Source organism: Hemitrygon akajei, chromosome 19 (genome assembly GCF_048418815.1).
Source record: "Hemitrygon akajei chromosome 19, sHemAka1.3, whole genome shotgun sequence".
Classification (NCBI taxonomy): domain Eukaryota; kingdom Metazoa; phylum Chordata; class Chondrichthyes; order Myliobatiformes; family Dasyatidae; genus Hemitrygon; species Hemitrygon akajei.
Genome location: NC_133142.1, coordinates 23597360 through 23619514, shown reverse-complemented (window position 1 = coordinate 23619514; position 22155 = coordinate 23597360). Strand labels below are relative to the sequence as shown.

The 22155-nt window shown below is 38.2% G+C and overlaps 1 protein-coding gene across 8 annotated transcripts in view; it reads right to left on the bottom strand.

The window, feature by feature from the left end:
- Positions 1–22155, bottom strand: part of slmapa (sarcolemma associated protein a) — a 194140-nt gene that overhangs the window by 40181 nt on the left and 131804 nt on the right. For 5 of the 8 annotated variants that reach the window (XM_073072257.1, XM_073072262.1, XM_073072259.1 and 2 more), the window contains 3 exons: positions 10260–10340; positions 9333–9392; positions 443–505 (listed from right to left, as the gene is read on the bottom strand). In XM_073072257.1, coding sequence (XP_072928358.1) covers positions 443–505; positions 9333–9392; positions 10260–10340 — 204 coding nt within the window. The remainder of the gene's footprint in view (positions 1–442; positions 506–9332; positions 9393–10259; positions 10341–22155) is intronic. The other 3 variants (XM_073072261.1, XM_073072263.1, XM_073072265.1) reach the window with 1 other exon arrangement.

The window sequence follows — 22155 nt, the reverse complement described above, 5'->3', positions numbered from 1 at the left end:
TCCACTTTCATATGGTAGCTTCAAATTTTGTTACTTTTTAAAACACGAAACAGTATTTATACGCTTTAAGGCAATTGATGTGCCGGTCCTAGGACAAAATTTTAAAAGATATTTCTCAAACATAGACAATTAATTTACAAACGCTTCCACCTCATACTTGATATCATCCAAAATCAAAATAGGATTTATTTCTGGCTCAAAAGACAAATTTTGATATCATAAATAATTTTGATATCATAAATAAATTCTAATGTACAAAAAAATTGATATCAGTAATCTTGTCACACTCCATGAGAAAGTTGGTATAACATTCATGACCTGTTCGCTGTTTAGAAATCAAAGGAGTGAGAAGAAATGGAAACCAGAAACTGGCCATCAGCCATTGCCACATCAATGGAGGCTCTACTCTGCTTGCCATCAAATGTATACACCCTGTACTTACACTTGAGATGATCCAGCTCACTCTCATGTTTTCTGCTGGAGGCCCTCGCCTCTGCCAATAGGTCTGCGGTGGGTGAAGCAGAAGAGAAGTAGAAGAACAGTGCAGATGAAACAGAAGCCAGCAAACATAGAACACAGAAAAGCAAGAAAAGCTATGTGAGAATGAAACAGAAGCCAACATGAAAGCCCTATCCTTTAAAGTGCTCGGTCAAATCTTTTAAAAGGGGAATTTGTGCAGAATTTTAAAAATATATATATTTCTCATAATTAATTTAAATTCTTCAAATTGTTCATTAAAGACATACTGTACAGTATCATCTTTCTGGATGAACAACAACAAAGAATACAATCCAAAAAATTCAAATGTTTGGCTTTTTGTAGCCACTTTAGTGTTCTGAAGAGGATCTGCTTTTTTGACGTTTGCCTCATGTACTCCTCCACCTTAATTTATTTTAAGTTCATTCCATATAGGAGCTAATATGAATTTCATTTTGTTGGGATTGAAGACATTGCCACTTTTTGGACTGCTCTTGATCTTGAATTACACATATCAAAATACACTTCACAATACAAAATTGAGGAACAAAACAGGACTTGAATGCACAATTATCAACCACCATTTTTGTACTGACTTAAAAGTTCTAAAACAAGACTGTTCACTACATTTTGAGACAGGCAAGACAGAGCAAAAATGCACAAAGACACAAATAAAAAGAGGTCTGGCTGCAGATATTTAATAGTTTAGTATGTGAGCCAAACAGCCCTATTTTCAGATGTTTTCATTTTTGGGAAAGATATGGAAATAAATTCTACTGGAAGATGGACATCAGTTTAGTTAAATGGTTTAACGGAGTCACAGAAAATTACAAAACAGAAACAGGTCCTTTACCCATCTAATCTGTGCTGTGCTGAACCGTTAACCTACCTAGTCCCATTGACTACACCTCTATCATCCATGCACCAATTGAAATTTGTCTTAAAAGTTGAAATCAATCCCCCATTAACCACTTGCATTGGCAGCTCATTCCACACTCTAACCACCCTCTGAGTAAAGAAGATCTCCCCATGTTCCCCTTGAACTTTTCACCTTTCACCCTTAACCTATGATCTCTGGCTGTAGTCTCACCCAAGCTCAGAGGGAAAAAGCCTACTTTTCTATATGTGTATCCCTCAATCTTCTACACTTTAGGGAATAAAGTACCAACGCATTGCACCTTTCCTTATAACTCATGTCCTCAAGAACCAGCAATATCCATGTAAATTTTCTCTGCAATCTTTCAATCTGAATTACATGTAATTTCCTGTAGGTAGGTGGGTGACCAAAACTGCATAAATACACCACATTACGCCTCCCCAATGTCTTACACATTTTCACCATAACATCCCAACTCCTATATTCAGTACAATGATTTATGAAGGACAATGTGCCAAAATCTTTCTTTATGACCCTATTTACCTGTGACACTGTGTCCCTCTCCCAAGTAAATACAGATGCAAAAAATCCATTTAAGATTACCAGTCTAATCTTCCAGAGATTCAATGTTGTCCCTTGTTATTCTTTTGCTCTTAAAATATCTGTAGAAGCCCTTAGGGTTCTCATTCACCTTGTCTGCTGGAGCAACTTCACGTCTTCTTTTAGCCCTCCTGATTTTTTTCTTAAGTGCTCTCTTGCATTTCCCACACTATTCAAGCTGGCCTGCCTATACCTGCCATCTACTTCTTTGTTTCTTAACCAAAGCCACAGTATGTCTCGAAAACCAAGTTTCCTTAAACCTGTTATCCTTGGCTTTTATTCTGACAGGAATATACAAACTTTGTACTCTCAAAATTTCACTTTTGAAGCCTCCCACTTAGTATGTACATCTTTGCCAGAAAACAACCTATTCCAATCCATACCTTCTGATACCATCAAAATTGGCCTTTCTCCAATTTAGAATCTCAACCTGAGGACCAGATCTATCTTTTTCAATATTTATTTTGAAACTAATGGCATTGTGGTCACTGGATGCAAAATGTTTCCCTACACAAACTCTGTCATCTGCCCTGTCTCATTCCCTAAGAGGAGATCTAGTATCATACACTCTCTCGTTGGGACTTCTATGTAATGATTAAGGAAACTAAACTGAACACATTTGACAAACTCTTTCTCATGCAGACCTTTTACAGTATGGGAGTCCCAGTCAATATGTGGCAAGTTCAAATCAGCTACTATCACAACCTTTATCTTTCTTGCAACAGTCTGCAAACTCTCTATATATTTGCTCCTCTAAATCCCGTGGTCTATAATATAATCACATTAACAAGATCATATCTTTCTTATTCCTCAGTTCAACCCATAAAGCCCCATTAGACGAACTCTCTAGTCTGTCCTGACTGGGCACTGCTGTGACATTTTCCCTGATTAGTAATGCTACCCCACCAGTATGTCTAAGCCAGCAAAACCCTGGAACACTGAGCTGCAGTTCTGCCCCTCCTGCAACCAAGTCTCACTGATGGCTGCAATGTCATAATTCTACAGGCTGATCCGTGTCCTAAGCTCATCCACCTTTCCTACAATACTCATTGCTTTGAAATATATGCAACTCAGAACAATAGTCCCAATATGTGCAACATTTTGATTCCTGACATCTTTCTCTACAACCACTCCACCATGTGTTCTGGTGCTCTGGTTCCTATTAAACCACACACCCTGTGCAGCACTAACTTCCCTTCTGAGCCACAGAAGCGACCCAGTGCCAGAGACCTGACTTTTGTGTCTTTCCTCTGCTAGGTCACCCCTCCACCTCCAGCAGTATCTAAAGCATGTTGTTGAGGGGACTGGCTACAGGGTACTCTGCCCTGGTTGTCTATCTTCTTTCCCCCTCCTGAGAGTCACCCAGCTACCTGTATCCTGCAGCTCAGGTGTAACTACCTTCCTATATATCCTGCCTCCCTTCAGCCTCCAGAATGATTCGAACTACATCCAGCTGCAGCTCCAGCTCTTTACCACAGTCTGTTAGAAACTGCAGCTGGATGCACTTCTTGCAGGTGCGGTTGTCAGGGACATTGGAGGTCCCTGCCTTCCCAAATCCCGCAAGAGGAGCATCCCAGAGTCCTTCTGGCATCCCCACTACTCTAAATGCGTAATCCAAAAGAAAGTAATAATAAATAATGGAAAAAAAAGACCTATGGCCTACGCTTCTCCTCAACAAAGTCTCAACTCCCCATTTCAACACTGGCCCACTCACACATCAGCCACTTTGCTTATACCTAACTTACTTTTATTGGTCCTTGCCAAGTGCCTAGTTAAGTACGCTTGGGAATTGTGGCACACAAAATGTGCCAAAAGCTCCTGCTAACTTCTCTTGTCCTCTATGCAATCTGATGTCTCCTCGGGACTGTGGCACACAAAATGTTGGGCAGGTTTCACCAGCGGCTCACAGGTGACTGTAATTTGGTAGATGAATTGCCCACTTCAAATTGACTGAGTGTGTAGGCAAGCTGTAGGATATGAGTGGAGTGAACAGGAATGTAGGGCCATTAGTTTACAAGGAAAATGGGACTGAACTATGCATTCTTTACCTCACAAGAATTTAAATAAATTTGCTAATAAATTTTACTCCTGCTTAACATTCACATGGTAATTTTCTATTGTTTTTAAAACTCCGTTATCAACAGTTAGGGACACAGCAGCCCAACAACATCCATTACAAACACAACAACTCCCACTTCATGTACTTCTCATAATGTAGGAGGAGGTTATTCAGCCCAAGAAGTCTATGCTGGATCTCAGAGCAATCCCACAAAACCAGTTTTCTGGTAACTTGTTCTTTTGCACAAGTCTTTCAACTCCTCCCTGATTCTTTAACCACCCACCCACTCTGGACAGTCACCAATTAAACCACCAACCAGTAGTTTGGGAGGAGGAAAGAAATCCTAGGAGAATCATATGCAGTCTTGGGAAGAATGTCCCACAGCTTTTTTCCTTCATTCTTGCTTCCTGCAAGGACTATATCATTCTCAGTAGAGGTCCTTGTTATCAGCTTTAACTAGAGCTGATGAGGGAACATATGTGACAACTGAATTGATTTTAGCAGCTACATGTTAAATTGTGTTCAATTATGAAGGGTACACTTCCAATATTTTGCTTCAAATCTTAAAACTGTCTCTGGATATAACTGTTACCTGCACTGGGAATCTTCATTGTATCCCTGCTTCATCAGGTGAATCTCAGATAGGAGCCCAAAGGAACATTTAGAATGTCTTTTATTTTATAAATTTAAGGTTAAGGACGCTGGTCTTATTTGAATGGTATTAAAGCAATGCTTGGAATAGTTTTTACATGTAAAGCTTTCTAATCTGGTGCATCTGTTATTTGTTTTTGTTTGAGTTAACTTACTTAATAAACAGGATTTTTAATTCAGAGCTTGAAATATTCATTTTGATGGAGTCATTTGTCAATCATTCAAAGAGATTTGGAGAATATGAAACAATGAGCAGCCAGTTCTATATGAAATGATCAGAAATTGTGAATTACTTGAAACAAAAGGATACAGTTGAGGTTCATAGGAAATAAGTAGTGTTACTGAAAAACCTATTACTTGGAAAATAAGAAATATGCATGAATTTCAGTTTTAACCTGTGATGATGAGGTAATCCTCAACTAATAAGGCTCTTGGATGGAAACAATGAAATCAAGTTTATCTCAGACTAAAATACTGATTTTCAATCTTCTGCTAGACATAAGAAATGGTAGTTTATACAATACTAATATATCTAACAAGATTCTGGACAAGATAATAAAAATGTGTACAATTTTGAAAGGGTTTATCTGGATCTTCCCAAACAATAAGGCATAAAAATACCCTAACATCATGAAATACAAAAAAAATCTATCATGATTTCATTGAAAGTGAAAGTAATGATACAAGTTGAAAACAACAAAAATAGCAAAATTTGTAGCCTGCTAATATAAAAGGAGGGCTGAAAACCTAATGGTTAAAACTTCAAGCTGTAAAAATGGGGAATAAAACGATGACTGCAAATTTCAGAAATCTTTTAGAAACTGCTACTCAATGCTACCCAGTGGTAGGAGTTGGCAATGACACTCTGACAACAAAATTTACAATGAGTGACATGTACTGTGACAAAAACATCACAATAAGTTTGACCAAGACGGTGGGCATCTTCTATCTGGCCAATAGTTCTTCTCCAAATAGCATCAGCAAAAAGACTACATGATCATAGACCCTCTTGGTGCTTCTTCGACTTAGGAGAACTTAGACTCCCTTAATTCCTAATGTTAAAAGTTTAAATAGCAAAGTGCTCATGTTTAATAAACAATTAAATGTCTGAAGGTTACACATTCTATTTGAGGACTCCAGCTAAAAACTACATCAATACTCCAGTGCATTACAGAGAGAAAACTGCACTGTGCCTTTCTTGTTGACTTTTCAAAGAATACTGCTGCTGCACTGGAGGTGCCCCATGAACACATTTATCCCACAGTTGTCCTCGGTGACATCCATTTTATTACAAGGTTTGATGGAGGAGCCTCAATCATTTGAAAAGGCAATGTTAGTAAATTCCGTAAATTAATTGCTTCTGTGTGCATCAGCAATCTGCAGTTTTAAAGCATAATAAATAGCATAATTCCATAAATTGATTTTGTAAGTGCCTGGCACAGATGCTTCTATAATGTAATAGCATTCATTTACCTAATTTAATCAAAGCAAAAAAAAAGTCTAGAATTAAAATTGTTGAAACATTGGAGACAACCTTCATCCAATTATTGGCTTCTCAAGGTAATCATTACAATCTATTAAGTTCCAAAAGTATACATCTCAATGGAGATGTATGGTTTAAATCTGCATATGAATGTTTTAGGAAACATTTGTCAACATGCTACTTATCACACATAAAATTTGGATTAACTTCACTGTTTGAATTAACAGTATTATTTTATGTAAGAATAATACTTATATGATAATCAATATTATTAATGAACAGCCATACAATAATTTTGTCTTATATTATCATGACAAAAATATAGAAAAATATTGAATGATCATTAGCAACACACACAAAATGCTGGAGGAACTCAGCAGTTCAGGCAGCATCTATGGAAATGAATAACCAGTCGATGTTTCAGACCGACCCTTCTTCAGGACTGGAAAGAAAGAGGGAAGTCTCCAGTGGATGGATGGGACCAGCTAGAAGGTGATAGGTGAAGTCAGGTGGGTGGGAAAGGTAAAGGGCTGGAGAAGAAGGAAACTGACAGGAGACAGGAGTGGACCACGAGAGAAAGGGTATTTGGAGGGACACAGGGGGGTTGGGAGTGATAGGTAGGTGAGAAGAGGTATGAGGCCAGAGTGAGGATAGAAGAAGAGAGAAAATCATTACCCTCTTTCAGCAATTTCTTTTAAGAATCATTTTAGTGAATTATAGATGGAACAAAAGTCCATGAAACACTAATGGAAATCTATTTAATAAAACTGTATTTCAAGTACATACAAATTTTCAATTTCTCCCTAGGCTTTATTAACAGGTCAAGGATGACTCATTTCCCTTCTCATTTTTTAGGTTCTTAAGCAGTCAACAAGGCCAAAGCAGCACACAGGCTCTTTCAACCAGAGATGTTTGATGGGGCAGGTGGGTGGGTAGCTTGGGGAGGTGGGGCACCTCTTTATATACTGGGGTGCTCTCTGCTCCTACAATTGGGGGAAAGCAGTGATGGACCTCTCCAATGCTTTGAAGCACTTGCTGAAGGACATGCCGAACAGGGATTACTAATGACAGTAGATCATGAGCTTATGCACCAGGTTTGACATCTAGCTCTTCAAACATTTTTCCCCTCATGATGACCAAAGGCAGTGACACTGCATTGAAGGTGATGGTAAATATTGACACCAATGCTTGTATTTAGGGAGATGTGGGAAGTAAATCCTGCTTTTCAAAATCCCAGCATGGACCTCTATACTGGAGGAAGTTTTATCTGGGACAGGTTGGTGGTGGAATTACCAAGTGGAACTTTTCTTTAATTCAATACCTCAAATGCATCTACTGGAACAAACCCATCAAATATTCATTGCTTTATAGACTCCTAAAGAACCGAAAAAATCCCAGTAGTTAGAAACCAGTAGGATTGCTTAATACAAATAATCACAATTTACACATCAATTAGTGATGTTTTAGCATTTTAGAACAAAAACACAAACTGCTCATTATTTGCCTTCCAAACAGTAACATATTGGATGTAGCATTTAATGTAGTAAGCGCATGTATTTCACAATATTTCAGCAAGATGAATAAAGGAAATAAGGGAACAGCAGTTAAACAAAAGCCCTTGTTCTGCATTACTGAGGCTAGGAAAACAACTTACAATTATCACTTTAGATTTCATTACACTAAACCAGAGATGTATTTTGTTTTCATCCATGTCCTGTATCGGTTATTGATGCTTATCAATGTAAATGGAATTAAGCTGTAGGACAAATATCTCATCTTATTCGTTTGCAGTAAAATTTTCACCAAGCTGTACTTATAATGGTAGTTGCCCTTATAAAATGTTGTTATTCCTAGTGGCTTCTTAAAAATAACCTTTGCTACAATGAATTAGTTTCAGTAGTCAATCTTTATAAAAATAAAATAATTTTTTATTTAATTTAAAAATCTAAGTAGAACACACTGAAACATGGAGGATAGCTATATCATTGTTTCTTCTGATGACTGAATCTTTAGATAACACAAAATAAGTTGCTAAGTTATATCATAATATTGAGAACACCAGCAAAACTAAGCTTGCGATTGTTTTTAACAAAATACTTTGTTACGCAAAGTCAATCAGCTGAGAACTGCCATGCAATGTTTATATGTAAATTGCACTGTAGAAGTCTATATATAGTCAGAAGGCAAGCAGACTTCTGTCACTGGTTAAACTTACACCACCCAGAATACTTCACTGTTGGATATTCTTTAATTTCCAGAACACCGTAAGAATAGATTGCAACTCAGCAGAGTATCTGCCTTTAACAATACTCTGTACTTTTCATATATATGTGCTTCGTTCTGAGAAAATGATATTAGGATCTTTCAAATGAAACAATCTTTTATTTTATAAAACCACTCAGCTGCTTTCCAATGCAGAAAGATGTTTCACACCCCCCCCCCCCCCCAACCATTCGTGCCAATGCTGCTCTATAAGGCCACGTTTACAGAGTCTAAACAAGTTACACCGAAGATCATAAATAATCATTTTGCATCTCAAAAAATGCTGTTGAGCAACCAACCCACTAATTGGAAAGTACAGTTCTGTCAGAGAATATAAGTTCTCTTCCTGAACACTAGATGTCACTTGGAGATCTGCATCAGCACAAAAAGCAGACCAAACAAGGGCAGATCAAGCTGAGTGCAAATTAACATTTCCTATGTATTCATAGTTTGAGTTTGCAACTAGTACATCAAGGGTGAGGGTGGAAGTAAGTTAATATATCCATGCTCCTAAAATATGTAAAATGCAGGAAAGATACAGATAATTAGTAATCCACCCAAAGCATTCTGTTACACTTACAGCCATGCTTTGTATTAGAACTCAATCATTAACCAACAAAATCCTTGTTTTTACAAGTAAAGCTTTGCCTTAGGAGAATCAAAATTTTGACATGTGAACATTGGTAACTAAGATCTTAAAGCTATAGAAATATTAAAGTCTTAACTGAAAAGAAAGGAATTAAAATTATGGTGATTTAAAATAAACATAAGTAAAATTTATTGGATAACTATGAATGTACTGAATGTAAAAAGGCATTTTAGAATGAAAAAAATTGTACAACCATGTGTAGAACCATTTTTTGTGTTTCTTAAGACACAAAAAAATTTCATTCCAGCCCACCCTCAAAACATATAATCCTTACCTTTCAATAATGAAACCTTAGTTAGAGATTCGTTCAGTTCCTGTTCATCCATTTGGCAATCTGTTTTTAGTTTTAAAGATACAAGTTTAAATTTATGCAACAACAGCAGTGGTAGACAGTTTTTCACAGTGAAGGCAGACAGCTCCCAAAAGAACTACAGATCACAGCAAATGCATTTATTAGGTTGACTAAATGACTAAAACCAGTACCCCTTCCTCCAAAAGTGGTGTAAACTTTACAGGACATTTGGCAAATAAAATCTGCAAATGCTGATTTGTCGCAGCCATTATCTGAGACATTTAAAATTCAGTTAAGATCAAAAGCACAGAGAAATTTGTTAGACATTATGAAAACTTGATGAAGATTGAGTTTTCCATTAATATGTGCAAGATTTTAATATTAATTGCCTGCTTTAAACAATGCAATTTAAATAATGAACAATATTTAAAATTCTGTAGGAAATAAAGGATGAAGTTCAAGTACTGTAGATAAAAAGAAACTTTCTGTAACTGTTAAGAGTCTCTGTTAAGAGTAACTGATGCTGTGATGAACTATTCAAGGAAAGATGTTTAAAGCAAACAGAATTGAAATCAATAAACTGAATAGTCCAAATTTACTAACAGTCCAATGTATACATTTGGATGCAAAATTAAATTCTCATCAAAATGATAGATAAGCAGAGTGAAACTTAAACTGTAATAGCAAAATATTTTTCATTTCAATTCAGAAAACTTACTTCTGTTCACTGACTCTTCTAAGAGTTCTATTTAACTAAAGGTTAACAGAATCAGGATACCATAATTATAAAAATAATTAATTAGATTACAGAGCAAAAGGAGTTTAATTTTCAAATTTAATTTGATACAACTCAATCAAAAAAAAAGCAGCATTTTTTAAAAAAAAGCTTTAATCTTTAAGCAAAATTACCTGTAGTGTCGTCGCTGCTCCGGTCCTTACTTGGGCTGAGTGTGTCAGACATATCAGATTCCTTCGCTTCCAGCTGATTTTCTGAGTAGATAGAATAGTCCACTATAAGCAGAGGGTCACACAAAACTTCGTTCAGAAAGCTAAGTGATTTGTTCCTCTACCATTTAATGACTGGTAGTTAAATTGGAAAAACACAACTGAAACTATACCTCTTATATGATTTCTGAATGAATTCTAGATTTCAACTTGTAAAAAATGTCTCTAAAAGATACTATGAGCACTTCCACATATTCACAAAATGCTGATAGCTTCTCTCATCTTCCACAAATGGTCACATCATCAAGCTGAAGCTTCAAGTAAGTGCACAGCTGCCTGGCTAAAATAGCTATGCTTTTGTTTGGTGGAGGAGATTGATTGCTTGCCAACTGGCTGAAGATGCAGAGCTAGTTGTTCTTAACATAATTTTGATAAATGGCCATCTCAGGTAAAGAATATTCAGTTTCATGACGCATTGTTTTCTGAATGCCTTCAGAATCTCAATGTTGTGATGCTAAATAAATTTTCTTAAGCTTCTTTCCATGAAGGTCTATAAATATGAAACAACTGATTAATTTAACAGGATCTATAAGTATGTTCTGTGGCCAAGATTCCTAGTTCTTATTTCAGTTTATAGCATTTAATTTACAAGCAGTAAACTCAAATTAAAAAAAGAAACTTTGCAACCTTAAGCTCTTTCAGATAAAAATTAATTTTGCAACTTAAACATTTATGGTAAAACTTTTGACCTCTGTCATTTTCACCTTTTAAATGTTCAGTTATTCCTAAGGTAAATTAACGAAAGGAGCACAGAAAATACCTGGAGGTGGTTATAGGGCTTTAAGAGTATAAATTAAAATGACATGCACTACATTTGACCCCAGCATCTGCAGAGTATTTTGTGTTTAAATTAAAATGAACTGTTTTAAAAAATGGCTTAAACCATCTGTGCAGAAATGCCCATAGCATATAAAATTCAGGAATTTGACATAATTATATAACGAATCAAGTAGAGTAGGAACTACTGAGATATGGCGAGAGAAACATCAATTAAACATTGCAGGACTCACATACTTGAAAAAAGATAAGGAGGAAAAAGAAGCTAATCGCAGTAGCTAAATTCTTGTTTGGCTGTTAGGAGTCAGAAATAGAAACTGTATGTATAAAGACAATACTTCAGCAATAGAGCTGAAAACTTGTGCTCCAGAATTTGCCATGCTCTTGGTTAAGCTGTTCCAGTGCAACTACAACACTCACATCTACCCTGTAATGTGGAAAATTGCTGGGTTATATTCTGTCTAGAAGCAGCAGCACAATACAACCTGGCCAAATCACGCCCCATTAATGTACTCTTGATCATTAGCAAAGGGATGAAAGAGATAAAGTAACAATAGCTTCACAGCAACCTGCTCACTGAAAATCCACTTGGGTTCCACCAAAGTCATTCAGCTCTTGTCTTCATTACAGCCTTAATCCGGATATGGACATTAACATTAGAGACTGAACTCCAGTGGCGAACTTGACATTAATGCAGTACTTTGGACAAGAACAACATCCAGGAGCCCTGGTGGTAAAACCTACCGCTGTCTGGAATCATACCTAGTCCAAGGAAAGATAGTTGTGGTGGTTAAAGATCATTCTTCTCAGCCACAGGATATTTCTGTGAGTTCCTCAGGGTGATGTCCAAGGCCCAACCAATTGTAAGGTCAGTGGTAGGGAAGTTCATTGACAGTTTTATAATATTCAGCACCAGCACAATAACTCAGATAATGAAACAGCTCAGCTCCACTTGGACGAAGATATGGACAATATCCAAGCCTGTACTGATAGGTGGCAAGTAACATTCATGTCACACAAATGACAGACAATGACACTATCCAACTACAGAAAATACAGCTATCACCCTCTGGCATCCTGTGGTATCAATATCCTGGGAGCGACAGTGGACCAGAAACTGAAGCGGAGTAACCATATCACAATGTGGCTCCAAGACTGTGTCAGAGGCTAGGAATCCTGCAATGATGAACTCACCTCCTTACTCCCCAAAGTCAGTTTTCCATCTACAAGTCTTAAATCAGCAGTACAATGGCATACTTTCCACTTTGCTGGATAAATGCAGCTTCAACCAAATCCAAGGAGGTTTATACCATAAAGGACATAACAGCTTAGTTAATATATACCCCATGCACAATCATTTCCTCACTTCACTCTAATGCATCAAAGCAGCAGTTTGCACCAACTACACCAGGGGTGGGCAACCTATGGCCCGTGAGCAAATATTAGGATGCTATGCTTACCCGGCCCGCAAGTGATTTTTCCTTATTCTGAGTGTTTCACACGACCACACTGATAGACGTACATGGCGTCTTGTTACACTGGACCCAGGTTCCGTTTTGTTCCAAACCAAACATTGGTATATATGAATGATGGGAAGGCAGACTACCTTATTAATATGTATTAGATACTTTCCGTGCACGTGCAGGTTTTCAGATGGATCGTTCAAATTTGTAAATAGAAACAGTGTCACTGTTTTTTAACAAGAAATCCACGCTAAATATCCAGATATTTACATGTGCTACGACACTTGCTGAATAACTCACGTTTCGAAATAAAATCAAACAAAAAAATTCCAATGGCAATGAATGTAAAACGCAGGAAGGTAGACACTGAGCGCTGAAATTTCCAAGACACTTGGACACTAGATCACTTCTTCATTGAGCAAGCTGGGAAACCAGTTTGTCTCATTTGCCTAGAAATTTTTTGTGAATATGGTCCATGAATTGAGAAAAGAGTTTTCATCTCATTTTGCTGATTTTCCCTTGCATGCAAATGAGTTCAAGCTGCTTGCTACTCCATTTGATGTGAAGTAGACATTGCATCAGAAATTTTTCAAATGGAATTGATTGAGATGCAGTGTGACGACATATTGAGATCGAAATTTCATTCTGAAGATGCATCAGTGCTTGACTTCTATAGAAAATATATTCATCCAAGTGGGAAGTATCCTGACTTAGTGGACCATGCAAAAAAGATGGCATCATCGTTTGGCAGCACTTAACTGTGTGAGCAATTATTTTCAAACACGAAGCACACCAAGAACCATTTGAGAACACGATTGACTGATGTCCATCTGGATAATAACTTGCTCTTGGCATCAACAAGTCTGACCCTCAATATTGAGAAGCTTTCAAGCAACAAACAGCATCAAGTTTCACATTGATTTATCGACAGTTTGCATTAAAATTTTCTTTTTTATTATACTTAATTTACCACCATTCAATGCCTCATGTTCATACATTTTATGTTTAAAGATTCTTTGTGCCCTTTTAATAGATTCAAGATGCCTTGATTGAAATAAATTGCAACTAAATTGAGTTCTTTGATTACTAATTGGCATCTTTGGTTAAGCACAAATGATTTTTCTAGCATGGGTTATTCATTAATTTGAGGCAAAACATAACTAGATGTACTTAAATGGATAATTCCCATATTTCAAATTTTTTATAGCATTTATCTGGCCCACCGTCCGCTCATTAATACGCGATCCGGCCCAGAGAGGCAAAAAGGGTGCTGACCCCTGATCTACACAATGCACTTCAGGAACAGATCAAGTCTCCTTAGACAATACCATCTAAAACCACAACCTCCATCAGCCACAAGGACAAAGGCAACAAAAGCATGGGAACACCACCATCTGGAAATTGCCCTCCGAGACACACACCATTCTGACTTGTAAATATTTCACCCTTTCTTTACTGACATTGGGTCAAAACCCTGGAACACTCTCCCTAGCAGTATAGTGCAAATCCTGAACACGTCAAGAAGGCAGGTTAGCACCACCTTTCAAAGGCAATTAAATGCTGGCTCAGCCTGAAAATTCCACATCCCTTGAATGGATTAAAAAATGTAAACAGTAACTGAGGATCAAACCACTCTTAAAGGCAGTGAGCAGGCCACCTCATAGTAGAAGGCCACAAAAGAAGAAATTTACAAATAATTTAAGTAAATTAATTAAACTTAAAGACTAATCATCATGGGAGATTTAAAATACTCTGGAAGTTATTGCCGCAGAAAGAAGTTCTTAAAGTCAGTAAGTTTCCCCTCTGATCCAGTAAGAAGCTTGAAACAGCAGAATGAACTTGAGTGGGTATGATCAGTTCGAAGAATATTTAGGAAACAGGGATCATAATATAATGCACTTTCTGATAAGTCAACGTCAGTCAAAAGAATTTTGCTAAGAGTAGAATCTGAGGGATTAGGAAGATAAAATGAACTATACAGGATTACAGCAATGTATAATAGATCTTATACTTGTTATGATATAGATGGTCATTTCGGTCCATACTGTGTAATTGGGGAAGCTCATTCGTCCCATTTCCTCTCTCTTTACTTCCATTTACCCCCAGCAAATTACTATTTCCAAAAGTCCAATAACACTGCTTTAATTATTTCTGCCATTAATCCTGACCAAAAGATAATTTACAATAGCCAACATAACTTTGAGAAATGGGGAAAAAAACCAATGTGATCACAAAGAGAACATGCAAATACCACAAAGGGCAGCACTTATGGACAGGGTCAAACCTAAGCCCCTAGGGCAACTGCACCATCATGCCACTTCTTAGCAAAGAGGAGTGTTTCCTGGAAAAATGTACTCCCATAAACAGGAAGAAACTAAATGCCAAGGAGACATCTTGGATGATTAAAGTCATAAACAAAACTGAGGGCAATGAAAATAAATACAGAGAAATTCATGATAGCAATGGAAATACAGATAGGTAAAATGACAGTTGTGACTGAGAAAAGTAAGAAACATTAAATGATTTGCCTGAATATCTGTTGGAATGGCTGATCAAATGGACACAATGACAGAAATAATATTAACACATCTACATAAGCATTTAAAGATTTATTTGTCATATGTACATTGAAACATACAGTGGATTGTGCCTTTTGCATCAATAACCAACAGTCGGTGATTGTACTGGAGGTAGCTCACAAGTGTTGCCATGGTTCTGGCACCATCACAACTTGCCCACAACTTTCTATCTATAACCCATACATCTTTGGAATGTGGTATAGCAAACTTTAGCACCCGATGGAAACCCACACAGTCACAAGGAGAATGTTCAAACTCCTTACAGACAGCAGTGGGAAATGAACCTGAGAATTAAATAAACCAATCACACACAAGGTAAAATCCCCAGTCAGTACAGATTATGACAGTATATTTAAAAAAAATTAAACAGCACTGATGCCAGTATTTAAATTCAATAATTTTCCAAAAAAAACCATAGATCTAGAGGATTGGCTTCTGAACCTACATTTAAAGAGATCTAGAAAATGTTCATAAGTCCAACAGTGGGAGAAATAATACAAATCCTTATGAAGGAAAAAAACAGGAATTCATGCAACATGTATTATAGTAATGAACATTAAAGTTAGAAACTTTTTATTTTTAGCATATTTAAAGGACATTTATGCTATTCAAAGCACAATATGGGGAATGACCTTGCATAGACACATTTAGAAGTATATTCCTTACAATTCTTTGAAGAAGTAAGACATAGATAATCCAAGGTTAATTCTGTAGATGTAATTTGCTAAAGTTGTTTCATAATGTGTGTTGGTTGTCCATCATATCCAACAATGATAGGAGACCTGTGTATGAGTGTTTTTAAAGTGGAAATGGGTCAGTTCCACTCTCTCGGCCTTTGAAGTCCAGGTCCAGTGGTATGATAATAGATAAATGAATAAAATTAAAGTATGTATAATCACGGAACAAGTAGCAGAACAGATAGCCAGGTAGGAATGCTCTCCTCTGCACTGAATTCTCTTAACTCTGCTCAGAGTGGTGAAGATCATCCTACAAGGATCCTCACTGGGACTACTTGTTATTCACAATTATGAGAAGGTTTGACATTTTGGATCAAAAGCACAATTGTCAAATAGCTAATAACATAAAGTCGGTAGGAAAATAGGAATGTGAAAGAAAATCAAACAGTAGTACTTACTTCAAGACAGACAAAAAGGCTGGAAGTATTGAATTATGGCATCCGGTGACCCTACGATCTCTGTGTAAGAGGCCGTCATCAGATTGTCTTTCAAGTAGGTGAACCCTCGCAAGGTGACAGGCCCCGATGAAAACTTGTGCCTACCAACCGGCAGGTGTGTTCAAAGACATTTTCAGTCTCTCAATGATACAGTTGGAAGTTCCCACCTGCTTCAAAATGGCAACAATCATACCAGTTCCCAAGAAGAGCAGGGTGAGCAGCCTTAACTACTATCACCCAGTTGCACTCACATCTACAGTGATGAAGTGCTGAAGAGGTTGGTTATGGCTAGAATAGCTCCTGTCTCAATAAGGACCTGGGCCCACTGCAATTTGCCCACGTCCACAATAGGTCTACAGCAAATGCTATCACACTGGCTCTTCATGCACCCTTGGATCACCTGGACAATACTAATACCTATGTCATGGTGCTGTTTAATGATTACAGCTCAGCATTTAATGCAATCATCCCTACAGTTCTGATCGAAAAGCTCCAAAACCTGACAACCTCACTGACAATCAGCACTGGCGCAACTCAGGGATGTGTGCTTAGTCGACTACTCTACTCTCTCTATACTCATGACTGTGTGGCTAGACACTTCTCAAATGCCATCTATAAATTTGCTGATAACACAACCTATTGTTGGCAGAATTTCAGATGGTGACAAGACTACGTACAGGAGTGCGATATATCAGCTTGTTGACTGGTGTGGCAACAACAACCTTGCACTCAACGACAATAAGACCAGATTCTGGACTTCAGCAGGGGCAAGATGAGAAAACAACACTAGTCCCCATAGAGGGATCAGCAGCAGAAAGAGTAAGCAATCTCAAGTTCCTAGGTATCAACATCTCTGAGGATCTATCCTGGATCCAACTTATCAATACAACTACAAAGAAGGCACTACAGAAGCTAAAGGAAATTTGGTATGTAACCATAAATTTCCAAAGATGTACTGTGGAGAACATTCTAACTGGCTGCATCACTGTCTGGTACGGGGGTAGGGTGGCTGGCTACTGCACAGGATTGAAATAAGCTGCAGAGAGTTGTAAACATAGTCAGCTCCACTAAAGGGACTAGTCTCCGTAGTATCCAGGACATCTTCATGGAGTGATGCCTTAAGAAAGGTGCAATCCATCATTAAGGACCCCAATCACCCAGGTCATGCCTTGTTCTCATTACTACCATCAGAAAAGAGGTTCAGAAGCCTGAAAGCACACACTCAACAATTCAGGAACAGCTTCTTCTCCACTGACATCGGATTTTTCAATGGATATTGAACATATGAAAAGTAATTCACTACTTTTAAAAATTTCTACTTTTGTACTATTTAACTATTTAATATGCAGTATACATTCTTACTGTAATTCACAATTTTTCCTCTATTATTATGCATTGCAGCCACAAAGGTAACAAATTTCATGATGTATGCTGGTGATAATAAACCTGATTCTGAACCACATTTGGAGGACCACCAACAGTAATGCTTGCTATTTTATATAGACATAATGGATTGAGTTCAAATGAGTACTAAAGAAGCAAAATTTAACAACTCAAAACAGGATGTATAGCAAAGTTTATTTTCTCTTGAAAAGGGTAAAATGATGAGTTATGAAAAAATGTACTCAGAAATAGTAGTGCAAATGTACTAGTTCAGAAGACAGTCAACAAAGAAAGAAAGAATTCAAAGGAATATGATGAAAATTGTAAAATCATGCCACAAGATATTTTAAGAAAAAACATCTAGGGAGACTGAACAGAGGCTATGCTGGATGAGTTAGGAGACACAGGAAAGTGAAGCATAAACACCAGCATTCAGTGGTTGGGCTTTGTAGCATATTCTGTCCTGTATATCCCACAGAGTCATTACTTTAGACTTGATTGTTAATGTTAAAGTGTACATATCTTTCCCATAATCTCTAAACTCTGTTTTCCTCTTTACAAACTGTCTCCCAATGACATTCAATTTCTGCTTTATCATCTAAGATCAATTTTTATGTATAAAGTGGGCAAGTCAAAGGCTTAACTTTTAAAAGCAAAGCTCTAATGCAAACACTCTGGCCCGCGGAGAATGATGGAACAGATCAGAAATTACTTAAGTGAATCCGTAACGCAACATTTCTATATAGAACCAGTTTTCACATTTAGTTTACAAAATAAATTGGCAGCTTATATACAAATGTTACACTGTCATGTTCTGGCTACGACTGCAGAGATGAAAGCAAGCATAAGAGTGGAGACTTTGGAGAAGCACAAAAATGAAAGAGTAAATACTTTAAAAAAAACATTCTCTGAATGTCTTTGCTGACAAATCAAGTACTTATTGCCCATCCTTAACTGCTTTTAAAAAGGTGGCTATTGATATTGCCAGACTGAGTCTGGAACTATCAGGTGATAGAGAAGGGACACGCTCAGACGGAGAGTTTGAGATGTGTTTATTTTAACGCAAGGAGTACTGTGAACAAAGCAGATGAGCTTAGAGCGTGGATCAGTACTTGGAGCCATTACAGAGACTTGGATGGCTCAGGGACAGAAATGGTTACTTCAAGTGCCGGGTTTTAGATGCTTCAGGAAGGACAAGGAGGAAAGCAAAAGGGGTGGGGGTGTGGCACTGTTGATCAGAGATAGTGTCACAGCTGCAGAAAAGGTGAACACCATGGAGGGATTGTCTACGGAGTCTCTGTGGGTGGAAATTAGGAACAGGAAGGGGTCAATAACTTTACTGGGTGTTATTTTTAATAGGCCTCCCAATACTAACAGGGATATTGAGGAGCAGATAGGGAAACAGATCCTGGAAAGCTGTAATAATAATGACAGAGTTGTTGTGATAGGAGATTTTAATTTCCCAAATATCGATTAGCATCTCCTTAGAGCAAGGGGTTTAGATGAGGTGGAGTTTGTTAGGTGTGTTCAGGAAGGTTTCTTGACACAATATGTAGATAAGCCTACAAGAGGAGAGACTGTGCTTGATTTGGTTTTGGGAAATGAACCTGGTCAGGTGTCAGATCTCTCAGTGGGAGAGCATTTTGGAGATGGTGATCATAATTCTATCTCCTTTACAACTGCATTGGAGAGAGATAGGAACAGACAAGCTAGAAAAGCGTTTAATTGGAGTACGTGGAATTATGAAGCTATCAGGGAGAAAATTGTAGGCTTAAATTGGGAACAGATGTTCTCAGGGAAAAGTACAGAAGAAATGTGGCAAATGTTCAGGGGATATTTGTGTAGAGTTCTGCACAGGTACATTCCAATGAGACATGGAAGTTATGGGTACAGGAACCGTGATGTACTAAGTCTGTAATAAATCTAGCAAAAAAGAAAAGAAAAACATTGAAAATGATAGGGAACCACCAGACAGGTTTGTGCGAGGAATGTCAGGAAGAGGAGTCAGTAGAACATGTAATTCTGAGTTGCTGGAAGTATGGGATACAGAGAGAGATGATGAGAATTAATCTAAGGGAATTGGGGGTGCAGGAATTCACATTAAAAGGGTTGCTGGGCATGGGTGAGAGTGCACAGGTCAGGGTACTTTTAGCTTTCTTAAAAGATACAGGTTTTTTTTAATAGGATATGATGGATAAGCAGGAATAGGGTACTAGGATGGCCAAAGAAGGAAGGATAAAGTGTAGATTAGAGTATGTGCGTGTGTGTGAATGGGTGAAGGGATTTAGAATGTAAGTCTATCATCTGATCCACACTCCGGAGCAGAAGGTGGTGGTAATGCACCATTAAGCTGGGTAACAGAAGAAGAAGAAGAAGAGGAAGAGGAAGAAGAAGAAGAGAAAAGCTCACAAAAGGTTCAGAGAGCTAGGTAATGTTAGAGATCTAGAAGATTATAAGGCTTACAGGAAGGAGCTTAAAAAGGAAATTAGGAGAGCCAGAAGGGGCCATGAGAAGGCCTTGGCAGGCAGGATTAATGAAAACTCCAAGGCATTCTACAAGTATGTGAAGAGCAAGAGGATAAGACATGAGAGAATAGGACCTACCAAGTGTGACATGGGAAAGTGTGTATGGAACCGGACGAAATAACAGAGGTACTTAATGAATACTTTACTTCAGTATTCACTATGGAAAAGGATCTTGGTGATTGTAGTACTGACTTGCAGCAGACTGAAAAGCTTGAACATGTAGATATTAAGGAAGGGGATGTGCTGGAGCTTTTGGAAAGCATCAAGTTGGATAAGTCACCAGGACCAGATGAGATGTACCCCAGGCTACTGTGGGAGGCAAGGCAGATTGCTGAGCCTCTGGCGATGATCTTTGAGGTTCCGGAGGATTGAAGGGTTTGCAAATGTTGTTCCTTTATTCAAGAGAAGTAGTAGAGATAGCCCAGGAAATTATAGACCAGTGAGTCTTACTTCAGTGGTTGGTAAGTTGATGGAGAAGATCCTGAGAGGCAGGATTTATGAATATTTGGAGAGGTATAATATAATTAGGAGTAGTCAGCATTGCTTTGTCAAGGGCAGGTGATGCCTCACGAGCCTGACTGAATTTTTTGAGGATGTGACTAAACACATTGATGAAGGAAGAGCAGTAGATGTAGTGTATATGGATTTCAGCAAGGCATTTGATAAGGTACCCCATGCAAGGCTTACTGAGAATGTAAGGAGGCATGGGATCCAAGGGGACATTGCTTTGTGGATCCAGAACTGGCTTGCCCACAGAAGGCAGAGTGGTTGTAGACAGGTCATATTCTGCATGGAGGTTGGTGACTAGTGGTATGCCTCGGGGATCTGTTCTGGGACCCTTACTCCGTGATTTCTATAAATGACCTGGATGGGAAGTGGAGGGATGGGTTAGTAAGTTTGCTGATGACACTAAGGTTAGAGGTGTTGTGGATAGTGTGGAGGGCTGTCAGAGGTTACAGTGGGACATTGATAGGATGCAAAACTGGGCTGAGAAGTGGCAGATGGAGTTCAACCCAGTTAAGTGTGAAGTAGTTCATTTTGGTAGGTCAAATATGATGGAAGAATATAGTATTAATGGTAAGACTCTTGGCAGTGTGGAGGATCAGAGGGATCTTGGGGTCCAAGTCCATAGGACACTCAAAGCAGCTGCGCAGGTTGATTCTGTGGTTAAGAAGGCATATGGTGTATTGGCCTTCATTAATTGTGGAATTGCACAGGAGTAGAAAGGTAATGTTGCAGCTATATAGAACCCTGGTCAGACTTGGAGTACTGTGCTCAGTTCTGGTCGCTTCACTACAGGAAGGATGTGAAAGCCATAGAAAGGGTGCGGAGGAGATTTACAAGGATGTTGCCTGGATTGGGGAGCATGCCTTATGAAAACAGGTTGAGTGAACTTGGCCTTTTCTCCTTGGAGCGATGGAGGATGAAGGGTGACCTGACAGAGGTGTATAAGATGATGAAAGGCACTGATTATATGGATAGCCAGAGGCTTTTTCCTAGGGTTGAAATGGTTGCCACAAGAGGACATACATTTAAGGTGCTGGGGAGTAGGTACAGACAAGGTGTCAAGGGTAAGTTTTTTACTCAGAGAGTGGTGAGTGCACGGAATGGGCTGCCAGCAATGGTGGTGGAGGCGGATATGATAGGGTCTTTTAAGAGACTTTTGGATAGGTAGATGGAGCTTAGAAAAATAGAGGGCTATAGGTAAGCCTAGTAATTTCTAAGGTAGGGACATGTTCAGCACAACTTTGTGGGCCAAAGGGCCTGTATTGTGCTGTAGGTTTTCTATGCTTCTAACTCTGACCCAAACAGTGTTGAAGAAATAGTGATGGATTTCTAAGTCAGGACGGTTTGTCACTGGGGGAGAACTCAGTGCTATTAGTGCTTCCATGTGCTTGT